The sequence below is a fragment of the Thalassophryne amazonica genome, chromosome 3 (assembly GCF_902500255.1).
Source record: "Thalassophryne amazonica chromosome 3, fThaAma1.1, whole genome shotgun sequence".
NCBI lineage: Eukaryota > Metazoa > Chordata > Actinopteri > Batrachoidiformes > Batrachoididae > Thalassophryne > Thalassophryne amazonica.
In genome coordinates this window covers 115156805-115176959 of record NC_047105.1, presented here as the reverse complement: position 1 = coordinate 115176959, position 20155 = coordinate 115156805, and the positions used below count along the sequence as shown (strand labels likewise).

The 20155-nt window shown below is 41.3% G+C and overlaps 1 protein-coding gene across 1 annotated transcript in view; it reads right to left on the bottom strand.

Annotated features, from left to right (window-relative positions):
• aldh1l1 (aldehyde dehydrogenase 1 family, member L1) overlaps positions 1 to 20155 on the bottom strand; it is a 140321-nt gene that overhangs the window by 105058 nt on the left and 15108 nt on the right. The window contains exons 3-6 of the mRNA XM_034167344.1: positions 7368 to 7602; positions 7022 to 7187; positions 4366 to 4467; positions 3896 to 3985 (exon numbers count right to left, since the gene is read on the bottom strand). Of these exons, the coding sequence (XP_034023235.1) occupies positions 3896 to 3985; positions 4366 to 4467; positions 7022 to 7187; positions 7368 to 7602 (593 nt within the window). The remainder of the gene's footprint in view (positions 1 to 3895; positions 3986 to 4365; positions 4468 to 7021; positions 7188 to 7367; positions 7603 to 20155) is intronic.

Below are 20155 nucleotides of genomic sequence, written 5' to 3'. Positions count from 1 at the left end.
GACAGGCTGCCAGGTTGAGACGGACTATCAGATCAGAACATGCAGCAGGCGATCTGACCATCACGTTACCCACGTGAGCTCTGTTCCACATGGCGTGGTGTCTGTGCTGCAGCATGCCGTCCACAAGACACACGTCGGGCAGAACATGCACGCGCGGCGACTGGATGCACTGACCCAGTAGATGCGGACATCAGAGCACACTGCTTCTCATTCATGTCATTTCATGACTGTATATCTGTGACCATGGGTCATCTACAGAGGAACAGACAGATTTGTATTGCTCACTTGATAAATGCAGTATTTTTATTTGGTGTGTGATTTTTTTTTTTCTTTGTAATACTTCCATGTCCTTCCTGATCTGAGGCAGATTCCTGCAGCTTTCAAAGGACAGCACTGTAGCTCAGTGGTAATGTTTCTGACTGGCATTCAGAGCTTTTGGAAGACACAGGTTTGAGTCTTGTGGGTGACATGTTTTTTTTTATTTATTCCGCATAAGCGGTGTGATGTCTCACAGGTACCGGCTGTTTTATTTATTTATTTATTCCACATAAGCGGCGCAATGTGTTCCCACAGGTACCAGCTGTTTTGTTTGTTTGTTTTTATTCCAAATAAGCGGCTTGATGTGGTCCCACCTTACTTATCCTTATTTATATCAATTTGTATTGAATGAATTAATTTATGATGAATCAACTCAAGCTGGCATCCCCCAAAATAAAAATACTTAAAATATATATTTTATTAAATTTATTCAATTAATTAAGTATATAAAATCTCCCAAACAACACTGATCAGCATAATTTTTCTTGCATGGAGTTTTTCCAATGGATTTTGGGTATCTTGGGGGTGCTGAATCTGAATTTGGTGTTAGTTTTTAGCAACCACATCACATGTCTGAGATATAAAAATATACTTCTCTCATATCAAGCATTGAAGCAAATGCTGCAGTCTCATATTTCTATGCCATAAGCAATAATACGGCTCTTGTTCACATTTTGCAAACCTGGTTTAAAAACTATGATTTTGAAGCTGCTCATGTGCATGATTAGTGGCATCAAACTCGTGAATAAATGAGCAACTTTTGCGTAATCTATCAATATGGAACATGCAGATTGCAACCCCCCAACAAAAAACAAAACAAAACAAAATGTGATGTGACAGAGAAAATCTGAGCTCAGATTCAACATCCCCAATTTACCCTAAACCAGTTCTCAAAGTTCATGGAAGAAATGTATTTATTTATTTATTATTTGGTGACCATTGTAATAATTGTTAACAATTTTAGCTGGTTTCTTTAATCATAGTATTTATGAAATATAAGTTGATAAATTTAAATATACTTTATGATGATCACATCCACTAATTTGGCTTCCTTATTGTGCATCTTGAAACAGCCACACCACTTTTTTCAGAGAGTCCTGTTCTGCAGGTGAAGTTATTTGTGGGTTTTTCTTTGCATCCCGAACAAGAATAAAATGACTGTGCCAAAGAAAATTATTTTTATGACTTAACTTTTAAAAAGCTTAGTGGCCATATACCTTTAATTAGCCTGTGCAGGAAAAAAAAAAAAAAAAAAAAAACCTCACAAACCACACAGATTATAATTTTTTTTCAGACATGTAAAATTATTTGTTGATGTACAGTAATATTTTTCTCAGTAAAACTGCAACTCTAAGTATGTTTTCTTAAGCACAATATACAACCCCAATTCCAATGAAGTTGGGACGTTGTGTAAAATGTAAATAAAAACAGAATCCAATGATTTGCAAATCCTGTTCAACCTATATTCAATTGAATACACCACAAAGACAAGATATTTAATGTTCAAACTGATAAACTTTATTGTTTTTGTGCAAATATTTGCTCATTTTGAAAAGAGTGTGGATACTAGACTGGTCTGCCTGCAGTCCAGACCTGTTGCCCATTGAAAATGTGTGGCACATTATGCAGCACAAAATATGACAATGGAGACCCCGGACTGTTGAACAACTGAAGTCGTACATCAAGCAAGAATGAGAAAGAATTCCACCTACAAAGCTTCAACAATTAGTGTCCTCAGTTCCGAAATGCTTATTGAGTGTTGTTAGAAGGAAAGGTGATGTAACACAGTGGTAAACATACCACTGTCCCAGGTTTTTTGAAACGTGTTGCAGGCTTCCATTTCATTACAGATCTGCTACTGGGAGATGGGGACTTTTTTCACTTGTGAGGGGTGTAATAAGCAATGTGTATAGTGAGAGTATAGAGGGGTGGTGGCCAAGTGGTTAATGCACTTGGTTTCAGTGCTGAATGTTTCCGGTTCGAATCCCACCTCTACCACATTTCCCCATGTAATGTGGAGTTGCATCAGGAAGGGCATCCGGCGTAAAACTTGTGCCAATTCAACATGCAGATCCACCTAGGATTTGCTGTGGCGACCCCGAGTACAAAGCGAGGGAGCAGCCGAAGGGACTTACTATAGTGAGAGTATAGGTAGACATGGATCTGTATCTGAATAACCAGTCATGTCAAGGTCCAAGGTCCAAGTGCATTCACAAATGTAGTGCTTCACTGCATCCACCATATCACACAACTGGCCCCAGGGTCAAGATAAACACCCAGACAAATCAATCAATACAGTCCATGCAAGCACTGAACAGAGTTGAAGCCAGAACACATCCTTGATGAATGCACCCCAGTCTCACTTTTTTTTTTTTGTTCGTGCCCTGTCACAAAAAGCGTGACACGTTTTTTTTTATTTAGCTATTTATAATCTTCCCCTTCTCCTAACTCTAACCATAACCATAGTGTAAGTGTGTACCCTCCCCAAACATTAACCGTGACTCTCCCCCAGAACCCCCCACCAAACCACATTTTGTGCTCCCTGTCACAAAATGAATTTGTGCCCCGTTATGAAAAATGCCCCATTTGCGTACCCCTGTCACAAACCCATAATGTACTTTCTGTAACCCAGTCCCATGAACTGCTGTGAGTCAGGTGCTCTCAGTACCTGTCCAGCAAGTTGTTGGAGATCTCACAAATTTTAAGAGTGTGCATATCATGAATGCTTGGTCTTGTTGGATTTGTGAGAATCTACTGAATCTACTGGTACCTTGTTTCCCATGTAACAATAAGAAATATACTCAAAACCTGGATTAATCTTTTTAGTCACATAGCACTACTATTATTCTGAACACTACTGTGTGTGTATATATATATATATATATATATATATATATATATATATATGTGTGTGTGTATGTATGTATGTATATATGTGTGTGTGTGTGTGTGTGTACACACACACAAAAGTAATTCTCCTGTGCAGTTATCAAGAAAGGGTAAATGAGCTATGGTGACCACTTCAAGTTTTTGTACCAGGCTGTAAACGTACTTATTACTGCTGTATAGTTGGGGAATTTAACATGGGGTTCGAAGGGGGTTACTTGCTTCTGGAGCGAGTCTGGAGTGGCAATTCAAGTAACTGCAAGTTCTGGCACTTCCGTGTTGGCTTCATTTCCCAATACCAGAGGTTGCTGGTCGGTTGGTGCAAATTTCGTCACTCAAAGAACAACTCTCACTTGAGTGCGCTTCTAAATAGAAGAGCGCTGTGCACCTGGTGCAGCCCGGATGTTTGTGCCCTGCACCCTTTTTTGAGCTCCGATTATGTGCCCTCTGTATATCTAAGTGGATCTGGACACTCCCACTTGTGCCATCCGTTTTAAATCATGCACAGAAATCATTAAGGTAAAAGTAGCTTTGACAACAATATCACAATAAGTTAATTTCTGTCTACAATTTAAGGACATTGACTGTTTTTTTTTTTTTGTAAGGATAATTTTGCATAATGCAGACTCTGGATTCACTACAGCAGGACAAAGAGCTCGATTTAAACCAAGATTAACGAGTTTCCTGTTACCTGGTTGTCAACCTCTGCCCAGGCACCAGGAATCTTGTCATTTCCTCTGATCCAGTTGTGCAGGGCCTGAGCTGATTGGTTCCAGTTAATCTGTGAAGAAACAGACAGAAATACATTTTCTGTTCTTCTGTAATGTATCGTCTGTTTAAACTGTTTCTGAGGTGTTGACAGCTCACTCGTGTCTAATCATGCTCTCAGCAATTGAAAAGTAACACACACACTGTAAAGAATTTAATTATAACCACCAACAAACATCAAGTAAATGAGCAAAAATTAAGATTGTGTGATTAAACAAGAGTGAGTAAATATTTTAAACATCACATTTATTTGATTTTTCTTTAACTCAGCACCATTTATTGTGTATTTTGAAGTTCTGTTATTTTTTTTGTATCTTTGCTTAATGATTTAGATTTTGCAATGTACTGTGCGTACACACACACACACACACGGTCTTTGTATCTTTTCTTTACCTTAGCATTCTGTTTCTTTTGGATACACTCATATGTGGCTCCTTCTTCTGGTTGGATGATCTGTGGGGCTTTCCCTTCTGCTATCAGACTCACTGCCTCCACCTGCAATGACAACACTGGTGTTAACATTCATCCAAATTATATACCCACTTTATTCCAATTAAAAGGTCATATCTCTCTCTCTCTCTCTCTCTCTCTCTCTCTCTCTCTCTCTCTCTCTCTCTCTCTCTGTTACAGCCTTATTCCAAAATGGAGTAAATTAATTTTTCCATCAAAATTCTACTCACAACACCCCATAATGACAACATGAAAAAAGTCTGGTTTTTATTTTTGCAAATTAAGAAAAAATAAAAAACTAAGAAATCACATGTACATAAGTATTCAGACCCTTTGCTCAATCTTTGTTGATGCACCTCTGGTAGCAATTACAGCCTCAAGTCTTCTTCAATATGATGCCACAAACTTGGTGCACCTGTCTTTGGGCAGTTTTGCCCATTTCTCTTTGCAGCACCTCTCAAGCTCCATCAGGTTGGATGGGGAGCATCGGTGCCCAGCCATTTTCAGATCTCTCAAGAGACATTCAGTCGGATTCAGGTCTGGACTCTGGCTGGGCCCCTCAAGGACATTCACAGAGTTGTCCTGAAGCCACTCCTTTGATATCTTGGCTATGTGCTTAGTGTCATTGTCCTTCTGAAAGATGAACCGTCACCCCAGTCTGAGGTCAAGAGCGCTCTGGAGCAGGTTTTCATCCAGGATGTCTCTGTACATTGCTGCATTCATTTTTCCCCTCAATCCTGACTAGTCTTCCAGTTCCTGCTGTTGAAAAACATCCCCACAGCATGATGCTGCTACCACCATGTTTCACTGTAGGGATGGTGCCTGGTTTCTTCCAAACATATCGCCTGGCATTCACACCAAAGAGTTCAATCTTTGTTTCATCAGACCAGAGAATTTTGTTTCTCATGGTCTGAGAGTCCTCCAGGTGCCTTTTGACATCTCCAGATGGGCTGCCATGTGCCTTTTACTAAAGAGTGGCTTCTGTCTGGCCACTTTACCATATAGGCCTATCCACCAATCAGGCCTATATGGTAGAGTGCTGCAGAGATGGTTGTCCATTTAGAAGGTTCTCTTCTCGCCAGAGAGGAATGCTGGAGGTCAGAAAGAGTGGCCATCGGGTTCTTGGTCACCTCCCTGACTAAGGCTCTTCTCCCCCGATTGCTCAGTTTAGACGGGTGGCCAGGTCTAGAAAGAGTCCTGGTGGATGCAAACTTCTTCCATTTTCAGATGATGGAGGCCACTATACTACTGGGACCTTCAAAGCAGCTGAAATCTTTCTGTACCCTTCCCCAGATTTGTGCCTCAAGACAATCCTGTCTTGGAGGTCTACAGACAATTCCTTTGACTTCATGCTTTGTGCTCCAACATGTCCTGTCAACTGTGGGATCTTATATGTAGACAGGTGTGTGCCTTTCAAAATCATGTCCAATCAACTGAATTTACCCCAGGTGGACTCCAATTAAGCTGTAGAAACATCTTACCAATGATCAGTGGAAACAGGATGCATGAGCTTCATGGTAAAGGCTGTGAATTATATATATATATATATATATATATATATATACGAGGTCTGTCCGTAAAGTATCGTACCTTTTTATTTTTTTCAAAAACTATATGGATTTCATTCATATGTTTTTACGTCAGACATGCTTGAACCCTCATGCGCATGCGTGAGTTTTTCCACGCCTGTCGGTGACGTCATTCGCCTGTGAGCACGCCTTGTGGAAGGAGTGGTCCCGCCCCCTCGTCGGATTTTCATTGTCTGGAAATGGCGGAATGAAAAGGACTTTTTTCCATCAGAATTTTTTCAGAAGCTGTTAGAGACTGGCACCTGGAAACCATTCGAAAAATTTATCTGGCTTTCAGTGAAAATTTTACGGGCTTCACAGAGAATAAGGACTTTAACTACAGGTTTAAGGACCCCTTTAAAGGACGGTCGGTGCGCCGCGCTGCGAGCTGCGACGATGCGGCACAAACCACTGGATCATTTCTAAGCTGATGGCTCTGTGGATACGAGACCGTCGTGTGCTCTTTCTCTGGTTATCACAAGACCTGGACATCAGCCATTTTCCGGCAGATTTCACTTTTAACAAGAGATTTTGTCATGGAAAGCCGCGCGGAGGCTTCGCGCGTCACGACCGATTCGCTGATGAAGCGAGACAAAGGAACACCTCCGTTTCGGAGTGTTAGAGGACAAGTTGGGACATGTCCAGCTCTCCACAAGTTCTTTTATACTCACTCGACTGGTAAGCACTGAAAGCCGAGATAGACATGTACGTACATGTACATAGACAAGGCGTGCTCACAGGCGAATGACGTCACCGACAGGCGTGGAAAAACTCACGCATGCGCACGAGGGTTCAAGCATGTCTGACGTAAAAACATATGAATGAAATCCATATAGTTTTTGAAAAAAATAAAAAGGTACGATACTTTACGGACAGACCTCGTGTATATATATATATATATATATATATATATATGCTCCTTAAAACATTTGTGCTGATCTGCATTTGACTATTTGACTCTTGGAGTGAATCTTTTTCTACCAAATAACACGGACTGTGTTTCTCCCACACTAACATTTCATCACACTTACAGTTCCTTTGATACCCTCTGGGAAGAGAAATCTCTTGTAGATGGTGTTGACGGTATCATCAGGTTCAACGTCACACTCCCTCTGCAGCAGGATTGGTCCAGTGTCCAGTCCGTCATCAGCCCAGAACACTGTGAACCCTCCCTTTTTGTCACCATGGATCAAGGTCCTGTTTGGTCAGAGCCAACTGATAAAACCAGGCTGTATTGTACCAAAAATGCACTTGTTTTTGTGGGACATTCTGATTCTAAGTTAAATGATGACACACAATGGACATGGTGTCTTGCCTTGGGTTTACCTTGCATGTTATCATGTCCAAGTGGACAAGGTTGTGACCATGTGTGCTTACCAGTTGATAGCAGAGGCACCCCTGTGGCGTGGCAGCAGGGAGGGGTGGTAGATGATGGAGCCATGTTTGGGGTGGTTAATGACCTCCATGGGAATGAACTGGGAGCAGAAGGGCAGGACGTTAAGCTCGGGACATGTAGCCTTATACTGTTCCACCACCTCTGGGATGGCCTGGCCTTTCCTACGCCACTGCTGTACTTTGAAAACAGCAACGCCATCTTTCTCTGCCTCTGTGGCTGTAAAATAACAAATAAAAATCTTAAACTCTGCTGCAGGCGGGTAAACAAGTCACAATCTTGTTTAGGTATTTTCATGGAACCTATTTTCGATGAAATCTGGTTTGATAGACTTTCCCTTTGCACACTTTTCATAAGACCTGCACACATTTTGACACTCAAAAGGCATTTGTGCTATTTTGTGTCCAAAACCCCCCGAACATTCTGCTCAAGTAATCTGGAACACTCACAGTGCATATCACTGGAATGAAAATTTTGGTGTATTGTGTTTTATTTTTGGTGCCATGTACTCTGAGATATTAAGCCATAAACACTGGGAATCTATATTACAATAACAAAGTGGCCTGTGTGTGTGTGTGTGTGTGTGTGTGTGTGTGTGTGTGTGCATGGCTTCAATCACGGACAAACCGGGAAGAGCTGACATTTGCTGTTTGGTATGCTTATGTATTTTGGATCAAGGATGAACACTGCGAAAATGGCAAGTTGATAGGACAAATATTTTTAGAGAAATTAGCGATTTTAGCTAACCAGTAAAGAATGGACATTGTGTTATCAGGTTTTGGGGTTTTAAATGTTGTTATTGTGAATAATGTTAGTTTAACAGTGTTTTTAATGTTATTGCTTTGTTGTGTTTTTGTTCAATTGGTTTAGTCCGTTTAGTTAAGTGTCATGTTGCTGGTACCATGAGTGAAACGTGGAGTGTGTTTGATGTCTTCTACCGCCATCTCTGTTTGTGGTGTGTAAAAATAGAAGCACCTGCTTGCGGCAGAATGTGGAAAAGACACGAAGCTCTCCGTGTGTGCATGCGTGCATGCACGTGTGTGTATAACTTCAATCTGGACAGTAATTGGATCTGGACAGTTAAGAGAAGCCGTATTGGAGTTCTGTGTTTCTCTGCCTAAACCCAAAACACGGCAGCCTTATCAGCTACCGAAGGTCAAAATACCCTGCTTGTTTTCCTCCAGAAAGATTTCAACAGCCCTGGTGAAGCATATGGCTCCCTCTTCATCTGCCCTCCTCCACAGTTTGTGGTTGTAGACAAGGCCACTTCGGACTCTACGCATACAAGGACAGAGACTGATATGAACCCACCCGCACACATGGAAGCACGCTCTCCCCACCCCCACCTCCCTTTGTGTTTCTGTCCCCACCCCACCCCCCACCCCCACCTGGCCTCCACACTTGCCACTCCTTCCCCCTCGGGAGGCTGCGTGGCACAGCTGCAGCAGCTCCTACTCTCTCCCCCCAAGCTCGGCTGTGCGGCATGGCTGCTGTGGCCACCCACACTCACACTGCCTCGGTTCGGATGACGGACTCTTTCAAAGTTTAGCGTACATTAACAATCAAATGTATGTGTGTGGTTGTTTTAATTCTGATGTGTGCCATTATTATCTTCAAATAGTAATAATTGTGGATTAACTGCTGTATTTTTGTCTGAGGTAATTGGGTGTGAAGATAATTTTCATTGCACTTGTTGTAATGACAATAATCATTCAAATCCTCATTCATTCATTCAATCACGGACAATTTCGGGAGAGCTGACATTTGTCATTTAGTATGCTTATATATTTTGGGTCAAGGATGAACACTGTGAAAATGGAACATTGATTGGAGAAATATTTTTTACCATTGTGAATTACATTCTGGACTAACACACGGTTCCAGTAGGGTGCGGTAAATCATCTTTATATTAAAAGTGTGGGTGCATGCGTGAGTGGGTGATTTTATTTAGTAAGTTCAATGTAAGGACATAATATAACTGTAAATATGTTAATAACAATACATGGATGATACAAGAAAGTGAAAACACTTTTTTCATTGTGGTCCACTTAAAAATCAAATGACAAAATAGAAGTAATAATAAAATAACAATGATAATAATAATAACAATAATAATAATAGTGTGTATATGATAACAAGAACCTAAACAATTCACAAATACATTTAGCAAATTAACATTAAAAAAAATTACATAATTAACAGGAAATCAAAGGGTTGAGTTGTTCCTCTTCTAAAAATTTTTGAGGTCTAAGGTTCTAAAAACATTCTGGACTCACACACTATTCCAACTTATTATAGAAACTTTGCATTCTTTGTTATTGCCCTTGAAAAATGTCAGCTGTCTATTTTATAAACACTTCCGAATCTGGAGCCCATAGATCACCAGGGGCAATGTGCTAGTTTAGCTTGATTTCATCTGCTGTTCAGATTTCTTAGCTGACAGGAAATGCTGTATTTTGTGACGTCACCTTGTGGGACTCCCTCCAGAGCCATTTTCACATGTGTATTGGAAGTGATGGGAAGAACGCAATTTCTTACAGATGGAATTAGGTGTTTTTCAAGGATTCCCACATTTTGATATGTTGAAATGCAGAACAGGTGCGTTGTGGGATGCTGTAGCAATGCCAATTAAGACTGGTATTAGGTGCACAATTTTACACAGTTTAAGTGTGAGCATTTTGTCTGTGCCAGCTGGAAAGACTGCAGAAATGCAGCCAGCACTGTGTGAGTGTGTTGCCTCTCTCAAAAGTGTGGAATGGGACATGGTTTTTGCTTGCTGTCAAAGAGATGAAATGTCATCTTTCCCCACCTACCCTCAGCTATGCCAGGAGCCAATGCAGTCTAGCGGAGAATTCTGCACATTCCATGTGTTTATAAGTGTGACCATCAAGAGTCGGGGAGAACACAATGGTGGGTAATGACAGTGGGCGAGTTTGTTTGAGATCATATAAGGAGAGCTGGGATGTGGACCCCAGACCAGGGTCGCCAACTTGGTCCGCCCTGCCTTCACTGAGCATGCATCTGAGACTGTCTCTGAGTCTGACTCTCTACACCAAAACCGATCAAAGGAAATAATGTGATTATTAACCATCAGATGACAAAGTAAAACCTCTTAAATCATTCTAAAATAATTTTTTTGCAGAAACGAGGCGATAACTGATGAATCACTACTGACACTCTAAAACGACGTAGGCGCAGCAGAAGCATGTCGGACTCAGATGTGCTGCTGTGGCGCTCTGAACACTTCCTCTGTCTTTTATTATGAAATAATGCTGAATTTATGCAGAAATGATTGTTGTACAAAAGCTTCAGATATCTGTCGGTGAGATAGATGATGACTGGAGTGCAGTTTTAAGCAGAAACGAGGTGATGATCTGTGAATTGCTGCTGATGCTCAGAAATGACGCGGCTGTGCTGACGCGCCGAAATGAGGCATGCACAGTGAAGGCAGGCCGGACCAGTTTTTAGTGGGGACCGTTCGGTCGGTGACACCGGCTCCCAAACATTTGTGTTAGTGATGTGAATGTTTACCGAATCATCAACTGTGCACAGACAAATAAAAGAATCAAGCCACACAAATGGGACAATGGCTGTCAGATGCTTGCTAACTGTCATGTGAAACTTGTACAATTTGGAAATATTGAAAGGAGATTACTCCTTTATTTGCATATGAAGCTGTGTAAAACCAGCACAGACAGCAGAACGATATTCTACATGGCTGCGGTGTGTGAACACAGAAGAAGTAAAATCATCAGAATGTAGGTGTCTTTCAGGGTGTACGCTTTCAATCGCATTTGATGTTTAGTTTTCTTTTTTCTGAATACACCATGGCAAAATACAACAATTTGACTTGTAAGCCAAATTAAAGCCATATGATATTTGTATACAAACACCAACCCAGATTGACTGTGCGTACTGGTGTAAATCCGAGCATGAAGTGGACTGCAAATGGCCGCAGGCTCACAATAAGGCAGCTAAAAGTCAGTCCCCAAGGCCTTGTATTTTTAAGACACACTCTGGCTTATTTTACTTTTATCAGCTACATCAGGGCCTGCACAAATTAAAGACTTAATGATATATACAGCATATATCTTCTTCTTCTTCTTTGTCTTTCGGCTGTTCCCGTTAGGGGTCGCCACAGCAGATCAATCATTTCCATTTCACCCTGTCCTCTGTATCTTCCTCTGTCACACCAACCACCTGCATGTCCTCCCTCAGCACATCCATGAACCTACTCTTTGGCCTCCCTCTTCTCCTCCTGCCTGGTGGCTCCATCCTTCTCCCTATATACCCTGGGTCCCTCCTCTGCATATATCCAAAGCATCTCAATCTCGTCTCTCTGACTTTGTCTCCAAACCGTCCCACCTGAGCTGTCCCCTGATATGTTCATTCCTAATCTTGTCCATTCTTGTCACTCCCAAAGAGAATCTCAACATCTTCAGCTCTGCCTCCTGTCTTTTTGTTAGTGCCCCCGTCTCTAAACCGTACAACATAGCTGGTCTCACTACTGTCTTGTAAACTTTCCCCTTCACTCTTGCTGATATTCTTCGGTCACAAATCACTCCTGCCACCTTTCTCCACCCACTCCACCCTGCCTGTTCTCTCTTCTTCACCTCTTTACCACACTCTCCATTACTTTGAACAGTTGACCCCAAATATTTAAACTCATCTACTTTCACCTCTTCTACTCCTTGTAACTGCACTAATCCACTGGGCTCCCTCCCATTCACACACATGTACTCAGCCTTGCTTCTACTGACTTTCATTCCCCTTCTCTTCAAAGCATATCTCCACCTCTCCAGACTAGACTCAACTTGCTCTCTACGAGAGTAGAGAGCAAGTTGAGTACTCGTACTCTCACTACAGATCACAATGTCATCTGCAAACATCACAGTCCATGGGGACTCCTGTCTGATCTCATCCGTCAACCTGTCCATCACCACTGCAAACAAGAAAGGACTCAGAGCTGATCCTTGATGTAATCCCACCTCCACCTTGAATGAGTCTGTCATTCCGACTGCGCATCTCATTGCTGTCACACTATTCTTGTACATGTCCTGCACTACCCTAACCAAATTTTGTTACAGAGATTAGAGCATGCCATAGGTATTAAAGGCACTGCACTGCGGTGGTTTGAATCATATTTGTCTAATAGATTACAATTTGTTCATGGAAATGGGGAATCTTCTTCACAGACTAAAGTTAATTATGGAGTTCCACAAGGTTCTGTGCTAGGATCAATTTTATTCACTTTATACATGCTTCCCTTAGGCAGTATTATTAGACGGTATTGCTTAAATTTTCATTGTTACGCAGATGATACCCAGCTTTATCTATCCATGAAGCCAGAGGACACACACCAATTAGCTAAACTGCAGGATTGTCTTACAGACATAAAGACATGGATGACCTCTAATTTCCTGCTTTTAAACTCAGATAAAACTGAAGTTATTGTACTTGGCCCCACAAATCTTAGAAACATGGTGTCTAACCAGATCCTTACTCTGGATGGCATTACCCTGACCTCTAGTAATACTGTGAGAAATCTTGGAGTCATTTTTGATCAGGATATGTCATTCAAAGCGCATATTAAACAAATATGTAGGACTGCTTTTTTGCATTTACGCAATATCTCTAAAATCAGAAAGGTCTTGTCTCAGAGTGATGCTGAAAAACTAATTCATGCATTTATTTCCTCTAGGCTGGACTATTGTAATTCATTATTATCAGGTTGTCCTAAAAGTTCCCTAAAAAGCCTTCAGTTAATTCAAAATGCTGCAGCTAGAGTACTGACGGGGACTAGAAGGAGAGAGCATATCTCACCCATATTGGCCTCTCTTCATTGGCTTCCTGTTAATTCTAGAATAGAATTTAAAATTCTTCTTCTTACTTATAAGGTTTTGAATAATCAGGTCCCATCTTATCTTAGGGACCTCGTAGTACCATATCACCCCAATAGAGCGCTTCGCTCTCAGACTGCAGGCTTACTTGTAGTTCCTAGGGTTTGTAAGAGTAGAATGGGAGGCAGAGCCTTCAACTTTCAGGCTCCTCTCCTGTGGAACCAGCTCCCAATTCAGATCAGGGAGACAGACACCCTCTCTACTTTTAAGATTAGGCTTAAAACTTTCTTTTTTGCTAAAGCTTATAGTTAGGGCTGGATCAGGTGACCCTGAACCATCCCTTAGTTATGCTGCTATAGACGTAGACTGCTGGGGGGTTCCCATGATGCACTGTTTCGTTCTCTTTTTGCTCTGTATGCACCACTCTGCATTTAATCATTAGTGATCGATCTCTGCTCCCCTCCACAGCATGTCTTTTTCCTGATTCTCTCCCTCAGCCCCAACCAGTCCCAGCAGAAGACTGCCCCTCCCTGAGCCTGGTTCTGCTGGAGGTTTCTTCCTGTTAAAAGGGAGTTTTTCCTTCCCACTGTAGCCAAGTGCTTGCTCACAGGGGGTCGTTTTGACCGTTGGGGTTTTACATAATTATTGTATGGCCTTGCCTTACAATATAAAGCGCCTTGGGGCAACTGTTTGTTGTGATTTGGCGCTATATAAAAAAATTGATTGATTGATTGATTGATACTTCTCTGCCACTCCAGACTTCCTCATACAATACCACAGCTTTTCTCTTGGCACCCTATCATAAGCTTTTTCTAAGTCCACAAACACACAATGTAACTCTTTCTGGCCTTCTCTGTACTTCAACAGTATTCTCAGAGCAAACACTGCATCTGTAGTGCTCTTTCTTGGCATGAAGCCATATTGCTGCTCACAGATCTTCACCTGTTTTCTAAGCCTAGCTTCTACCACTCTTTCCCATAACTTCATGCTGTGGCTGATAAGCTTTATGCCTCTGTAGTTACTGCAGCTTTGCACATCACCCTTGTTCTTGAAAATAGGAACCAGCACACTTTGTCTCCACTCCTCAGGCATCCTCTCACTTTCCAAGATTTTATTAAACAATCTGGTTAGAAACTCTACTGACATCTCTCCTAGACATTTCCATGCCTCCACTGGAATGTCATCTGGACCAACTGTCTTTCCACTCTTCATCCTCTTCATAGCAGCCCTCACTTCTTCCTTACTAATCTCTTGTACTTCCTGATTTACTCTTACCACATCATCCAGCCTTTTCTCTCGCTAATTTTCTTTATTCATCAGTTCTTCAAAATATTCCCTCCACCTTCTCAGCACACACTCCTCACTTGTCAGCACATTACCATGTGCGTCTTTTACCACCCTAACCTGCTGCACATCCTTTCCAGCTTTGTCCCTTTGTCTGGCCAATCGGTACAAGTCCTTTTCTCCTTCCTTACTATTCAACTTCTTGTACAGTTCGCAATATGCCTTTTCCTTCGCTTTTGCCACTTCTGTTTTCGCCTTATACCGCATCTCCTTGTACTCCTGTCTACTTTCTTCATCTCTCCGACTATCCCAAAAGTTTTTTGCCAACCTCTTTCTCCTTATGCTTTCCTGGACCTCTTCATTCCACCACCAAGTCTCCTTGTCTTCCTTCCACTGTCCAGATGTCATACCCAGTACTGTCCTAGCTGTCTCCCTCACCACATCTGCAGTACTTTTCCAGTTGTCCAAAGTTGCTTCCCCTCCAACCAGTGCTTCTCTCACCTGCTCACTAAATTTTACACAACAGTCTTCCTCCTTCAGCTTCCACCATCTGATCCTTTGTTGAGCTCTCACTCTCTTTTTCTTCTTTACCTCTAAAGTCATCCTACAAACAACCATCCTATGCTGTCTAACGACACTCTCTCCTGCCACCACCTTACAGTCTCTGATTTCTTTTAGCTTGCATCTCCTATAAAGAATGTAGTCCACCTGTGTGCATCTTCCTCCACTCTTATATGTTACCCTGTGCCCCCCTTTTCTTAAAGTAGGTATTCACCACAGCCATTTCCATCCTTTCTGGAAAATCAACTACCATCTGTCCTTCCCCATTCCTATCCTTGATACCATAGCTACCCATTACTTCCTCATCACCTCTGTTCCCTTCACCAACATGCCCATTGAAGTCCGCTCCTATCACCACTCTTTCATGCTTGGGCACACTCCACCACCTCATCTAACACACTCCAGAAAACTTTCTCCTTCATCTCACAACCTACCTGTGGGGCATATGCACTGATGATATTCATCATGACCCCTTCAATTTCCAACTTCACACTCATCACCCTGTCAGACACTCGCTTAACCTCCAACACACTTTTAATATACTCTTCCTTTAAAATGACCCCAACACCATTTCTCTTCCTGTCCTCACCATGGTACAACAACTTGTACCCACCGCCGATGCTCCTGCTCTTATTTCCCTTCCACTTGGTCTCTTGCACACACAATATGTCTACCTTTCTCCTCTCCATCATATGAGCCAGCTCTCTCCCTTTACCAGTCATACTACCAACATTCAAAGTCCCCACTCTCATTTCCACCCTTCTACTTTTCTTCTTCTCCCGCTGTTTGTGGCAGTGTTCTCCTCCTCTTCTTCGTCGTCTTCGCACAGCAGTAGCCCAATTTCCACCGGCACCCTGTTGCGCAACAGCACCAGTAGCGGATGTTGTTAACCCGGGCCGCGACGGATCCGGTATGGAAATTCGATTCTTAGTTTGCATAGTTGGGTTGGCTTGTTTTACGCTGGATGCCCTTCCAGACGCAACCCCGGGCTTGGGACTGGCACTCAGAATGTACTGGCTGCACACCCCATGTGGTTTAGTTTTATATATATATATATATATATATATATATATATATATATATATATATATATATATATATATATATATATATATATTATAATTTATCAGCTACAGTGCAATGACTACATTTATAAAAAATAAAAATATTTTTTTGTTGCAGCAAAGGTTTCTGACATAATTGAGTCATGACGTTGCTATGAAATTTTTTTTCCCCAACCACAGCTCTGTCAGGGCTCGAGAAAGCATGGCACAGAATGCAGGAGGGCACAAAATGCAGACTCTGGGACAAGGTGGGGTTTTCACAAGCAGGGGTACAGTACACAGGAAAGCAGGAAGCGAAACAGAGCTACAAATAAGTGCTAGGCAAAAACGTGGTAGAGAGACAGGCTGGGTTCAAAAACACTGTGAGATACTGTATCAAAGGCTGAGGCAAAAACTAGGTCTGGTAAACAAAGCATGGTCGTAACACTAAGAGGCAGAACAAGACGAAGGCAAAAGGCTGGAACTTGGATATTAGGATCCCGACGAACTGGCAGGGGAGTGGAGAAAGTGAAGGGCTTAAATATACAGGTGAGGTAATTAGGTTATTCAAGGTGCATGTGTGGAAGAATGTTCTGGAAGGGAGGTGTGGTCAGGTGAATCCAAGAGGAGGGAAGAGGTGCAAGAGAGTGAGGGAGAGTGATTCAGGTAGACTGTGACAAAGATGAAACAAACGTGCAAGAGAGTAAGTAAACACACGGGGGAAATAGAGACAAAGAAGAGACAGACCGGTGCAAGAGTGTACGTGCAAGAAATACAAATGGTGACCAAAATCCTTGACTATAAAGGAACAAACTAAACACATGGCTAAAGTCTAAAAGACAATGAACATAGCAAAGAACCTATAGATAAATAGCTGAACTGTAAAACAGAAAACAAAAATACAAGATAATCGTATAAGATAAGTGAAGAACAAAAGAGGACTGAACCAACCATTATAAGCCCACCACATTATAAGAGTCAGCAGAGAAAACCAGAACACATAACACAATGGAAATAACAATAACTAGACAGAAACCACAACTGAATAAACTACATGACTAAATATGAAAAACAGAAAACACAAAATAAACAGAAAACAAAAGCAGAGATTACAGAATACAGAACAGAAAATAAAAGATGAAGTCAGAACAAAACTAATCACTAGAAAATCATACTGTGGAGAGGGGAACTTTCTATGGACATTATTTATGTAACCATTTGGGTGTGAGATTGGGTTGATGCCATTTCCTATGAGCAGATGTATAAGTCTGATTCTCCTGCCTGCCAGGACATGAGATATCAACAATGTCATCTACGAATCACCAAATATGTGCGAGATTGCAAAGGTGATGATACACCTAAGGTGGGAGGGAAATCCAAGGATCTGTGGTAGTGGAGAAGAACTCCAAGTGTTTAGAAATGTTGTTTTTCTGTCATTGCAAACAATTTTCCCTACTGACTAGAAGAATGAATTTGTCCCTCTTTGAAAAGGTAAGGGTGATGGCCTGGATTGCAACAACTTCCAGGGTATTACACACAGAGTGGTTAAAGATTCAGCTCGAGTTACTTGCCACTCATTTACTGACTGCATCCTAGCACTAGAAATACTCAGTTAATGAAAGTGTGAGTATCAGCAGTGTTTCTTTGTAGCCTGTTGATTTTTTCCAAAGCATTTAACTTGCTTGACCTGGTTACTCTAAGGGACATCTTGTTTTAAAAAAATACAAAAAAGGCATCTGCAAAACCGAGATGTCTGTTAAGTTGTGATTCAGGTCGACAACCATGTGATATAACCAGGGTCAAAATGCATAGAACACTGCCATCTACTGGCGTTTACAAAAAAAGCATATTTATTTGTAAACACCAACACACATAACATTCACTTATGTTGGTTTTTACATAGAATTAATTAGTCAGCCAATCAGTATGAGTGGATGCTCAGTTTACCCATAATCCCGTTGGACATCTGTGTGTTAATGTTCAAATCTTCAGAATTAGTGCATTATTTTAAAATTAACAGATAAATGTTATATTTTCACTTTGTACATTTTAAGAGTTGACATTAATGTAGTTATTCTATCCGGATTAATTTGGTTTATAAATCAAAACCATAAGTCAAACCTGCTTTCCTTTTCAAGATGTCTGCCTCATGGCTGGACCACTGTATGCTGTCAAGGTAAATGAGGCTTCCCTACAGCAGTGGGCAGGTTGCACAAAGACAGAAGCGCTGATTCATTGGCTGTGTTTGGGTTTGTGATCACCTTTGATTCTATCAGAAGCATTGGCATGTTTAAACTCACAATTGGCTTGTTAGTAGCAGAGAGTGTACCGGAGACTAGGGATGAGCGAGTACACCACTATCTGTATCCGTATCTGTACTCATAGTGGGCGGGGCCTAATCCGGAAGTGGGCATGGTTTAACCAAAATGGCTGGGGCTTAAATCAGTACATTATTTTAAGTCTGAAATTGATAAGAACAGATCAGAAGTTGCTATATTTATTGTTTATTTGAAAACCATTTACAGAAAAGCCTCAAAATTGAGATTCAAATCAATGTTTTTGATCACAAAAGTAAGAAAACTATTTACAGAAGAAGTTTTCAGAACGTGAATATTCTTAAGTGTATGAATGAATAACAGATCAGCCTCAGAATTGACATTCAATGTAGTAGGAAATGATGAACTACTAAGTCTGCATGAACAAGAGTTGTCATACTCAACACAACTTTTTTTTTTTTAATTTTATGATCAAACTGTGATTTTTTTTTCAATTATGTATTTATTTATTTTTACTACCTAACGTTCTTGGCATTTTTTCCACACAAACAAACAATACTGATTAAGGTGTGTATGTCTGTGTGTGCATGTGTGTGTGACTGAGTGACTGTGTGAGAGGGAGAGAGAGAGGTTGTTCGACTGACTAATTTATTTTTATGAACTGCAGTGAGAAAGTGTCAGATACTGCATGTGGCCATATTCAATAAAAATATTAATATAGACTACTTTGTGTGTTCAGCTATATGTGTGTGTGTGTGTAAGTGGTCTCGAAGACTGTTTATTTTTTAATGATCTGTGTCAACTTTGTGATTCATGCAAACATCCAGTAATGGCAAACAGTATTCTTCTCAAAAGGACCGCATTCAGTAGGGGCAAAGTTTTCCAACTGACTTCATATCACCCAACCAAACAAGAGCAAGCAAAAGGTTAAAAAATAAATAAATAAATACATTTTAAAAAAGCCGACCGATGTGGAGGCAGTGACAAAGCGAAATGAGCCATTTTCAACTCTGTCTTGTCAAAAGCATCGCGTACGATACAAAATAAGTTCACCAAGTAACTTTAAGTTTTCTTCAGCTCGCTTCTTTTTCAGTTTGTATTGTATTTAAAGAGTACTAAGAGAGCAACGTGAGGTAGAATCAAGCCCAGCACAGAGAGATCCTGTCTGTGGCGGTGTCAGAGGCTGCAGAGACATGTCTGTGTAGGGAGCAGTGATGCCGGTAACGCGTTACTTAGTAACGCGTTACTCTAATCTGACCACTTCTTTTAGTAACGAGTAATCTAACGCGTTAATCTTTCCAAGTCAGTAATCAGATTAAAGTTACTTCTCCATATCACTGTGCGTTACTATTATTTTTCATTGTGGGTCGACAGCAGCATTAAACTTGGTCCGTGGGCAGGAGGTCGGGGTTCGACTGAACGTCCCACTTTAAGTGAGCTGTGAGCTTTTCATCCGCGGTTTTTTGCAGCTGCTCGACTCGTCCTCACCTCTTAAAGGGCGGTGATCAGCACACCTGCACTGAGCTTTACGAAGACATTTTTATACTTTTTCCCTCCTTTATTTAGAATTCTGAGCTGAGCTGCTCCGTATCGTCTCGTTAAAAACAGCTGATCCTCGGCGATGCGTCAACAACTAACACTGTTTTCCACTCAAATGCACCTAAACTCTCTTTCTGAGGACCACATGATGTGAAAACGCAATAAAACTTTCTTACCTGTAAATCTGGTCCTGTTTTCTGCATAAATAAATGTTATCCATTCTTTGTGC